Genomic DNA, 2,070 nt, shown 5'->3' with positions numbered 1-2,070 from the left:
AAGCACAAATATCTAGAACCTGGTCAGTGGATCCCAATTGTCTATAGATCTATTTAAAGAACAACAAAAAGCCGTGCAAAGGTTCTGCAAGGCTCAGCTTATCCTATGGGAGTCACTAGTTTTCCCCCCTCATTCTGCATTCATGCACCCCACCCCCACTTCTTCACACATTTCCCCAGACTCCCTTACGTGATGGGCTACAAAGAAAATACAGTGTCCTGGACCCTACTGTGACTGGTATTTCCTGCACAGTCCTAAAGCAAGTACAGTTCGCAATCAGGACATGGAGGTGGTTGGAGTGCAATATCATGACACAGAGGTGGGCGGGGTTTCCTGTTCAGATGAAGGAGGAAGCTCAATGATTCTGAGAACCTATCCTCTGTAAGCATAGTGTGTCTGTGCATAAGACTCGACCCCATCAGACCTGGAGAGAAGAATCCCAGCAACTGGACAGGGGCCATGGAGAGGAACCTGGGAGCTGTGCTGGGGATTCTGTGGGTGCAGATTTGCTGTGAGTTGGGCTCAGCTAAGTTGCTTTAGGCATTCTCCAGAAATGGTGGAGTGGGAGAAAGCCAACACACAGCTCCTGTGCATTCATCCTCATGGGAGTCTCCTGGGATATCTGACAGGTGTGGGTGAAAACCTTTGTCTGATTCTCATTTGTTTTTCTATTTCCAAGCAGGTGTGAGAGGAGCTGAGGTGGAGCAGAGTCCTTCAGTCCTGAGTCTCCAGGAGGGAACCAGTTCTGCTCTGAGATGCAACTTTTCCACCACCATGAGGGGTGTGCAGTGGTTCAGACAGAATCCCCAGGGCAGCCTCATCAGTCTGCTTTACGTGGCTGCAGGAACAAAGGAGAATGGGAGGTTAAAGTCAACATTTCATTCTAAGGAGAGCTACAGCGCCCTGCACATCAGGGACACCCAACTGGAGGACTCAGGCACCTACCTCTGTGCTGCTGAGGCACAGTGCTCCCAGCAAGCTTGCAGCCTGGCCCCAAACTGCAGCGGGGTGTGCAGCTCCAGCCCCTGACACAAGGAGACTGCAGGAGGCTTTGCACAGCTGTGGCTTTATCAGATCTCCACCAATTACAAAGGAAGTGTGAGGAGACATAAAAATACCTCAAGAAGTTCACACTTAAATTCAGACTGACCTGACACTGACTTCTAGAATGTTAAATGCTAAGAAATATCAGATCACAATATTAAAATACACATTTAATTTATCAAATGCTTATGCTAATGCCATAAAATAAAACCCCTCTTACACAATCCAGAATTGTTTGGACCATTTCTCAAAATCGGAAACTGAGAGCAACTGTTTTCATCCTTTGTTCAGAGAGCACCTGACCACACTTTTAGCTAATTGGCTAAATATGAAGTTAAAGAAAGGATAAATTTCGAAAACCTAATAAATTAAGTTGAAGAAACTCAAGACAAACAAATCTCATTATTAAATCCAGACATCATTTCAACAATATCTTGATATTTTTAAAAGTGTTATACATTTAATTATGAAATGTGAAACCAATATTTCACATCAAAAACTATAAAAGCCAAAAGATAAATGACTGAATAGATAGTTTTGTAGTCTGTCAAACAATATTACAGCAGTTGTTTCTTCTGATATATTTATATATCTGCAAGGTATAGAGACAAAATTTCTCATTAAAACACTGTTTTCAAAAAGAAAAAAAAAATCCCACAAAACTGAAAACTTCCTAACTACCATACAATAGGGGACTAACTCATTTTATATATGTTTACATTTATATTATTTATATTTAAATGTGAACCAAACAACTCTTTTTCTCCAAGAGTGGACAGATTATATTCCACAGCTGGAAAACTGTGGCCTGTCACTTGTTTCTGCATAGAACTAGAAAGTAGCCACGTCATTCATCCATGTAATGTCTGTCCATTGACATTTTGATACAGCAGCTGAGTGGTTACAGCAGCCACTGGACAGGCTAAAACATTTTCTTTCTAAGCTTCACAAAATTAACTGACCATCTTGTGATTCATCCCCTTTGCACCTACGCTTGCTTACAGCATAGATTGCCCAGCTTCCCAG

General features: G+C 42.2%; 1 gene segment (V, D, J or C); it reads left to right on the top strand.

Moving 5' to 3' along the window:
* The first annotated feature begins 459 nt into the window (after nucleotides 1-459).
* On the top strand, nucleotides 460-1,029 carry LOC132656325 (T cell receptor alpha variable 22-like). The segment is given in 2 exon segments: nucleotides 460-511; nucleotides 683-1,029. Coding segments are annotated over 2 exon segments (399 nt in total).
* Nucleotides 1,030-2,070: the final 1,041 nt, after the last annotated feature.

The sequence above is a fragment of the Meriones unguiculatus genome, chromosome 9 (assembly GCF_030254825.1).
Source record: "Meriones unguiculatus strain TT.TT164.6M chromosome 9, Bangor_MerUng_6.1, whole genome shotgun sequence".
Taxonomy (NCBI): Eukaryota; Metazoa; Chordata; class Mammalia; order Rodentia; family Muridae; genus Meriones; species Meriones unguiculatus.
The sequence above is the reverse complement of the archived record's forward strand: the minus strand, read 5'-3'. Positions and strand labels throughout refer to the sequence as shown.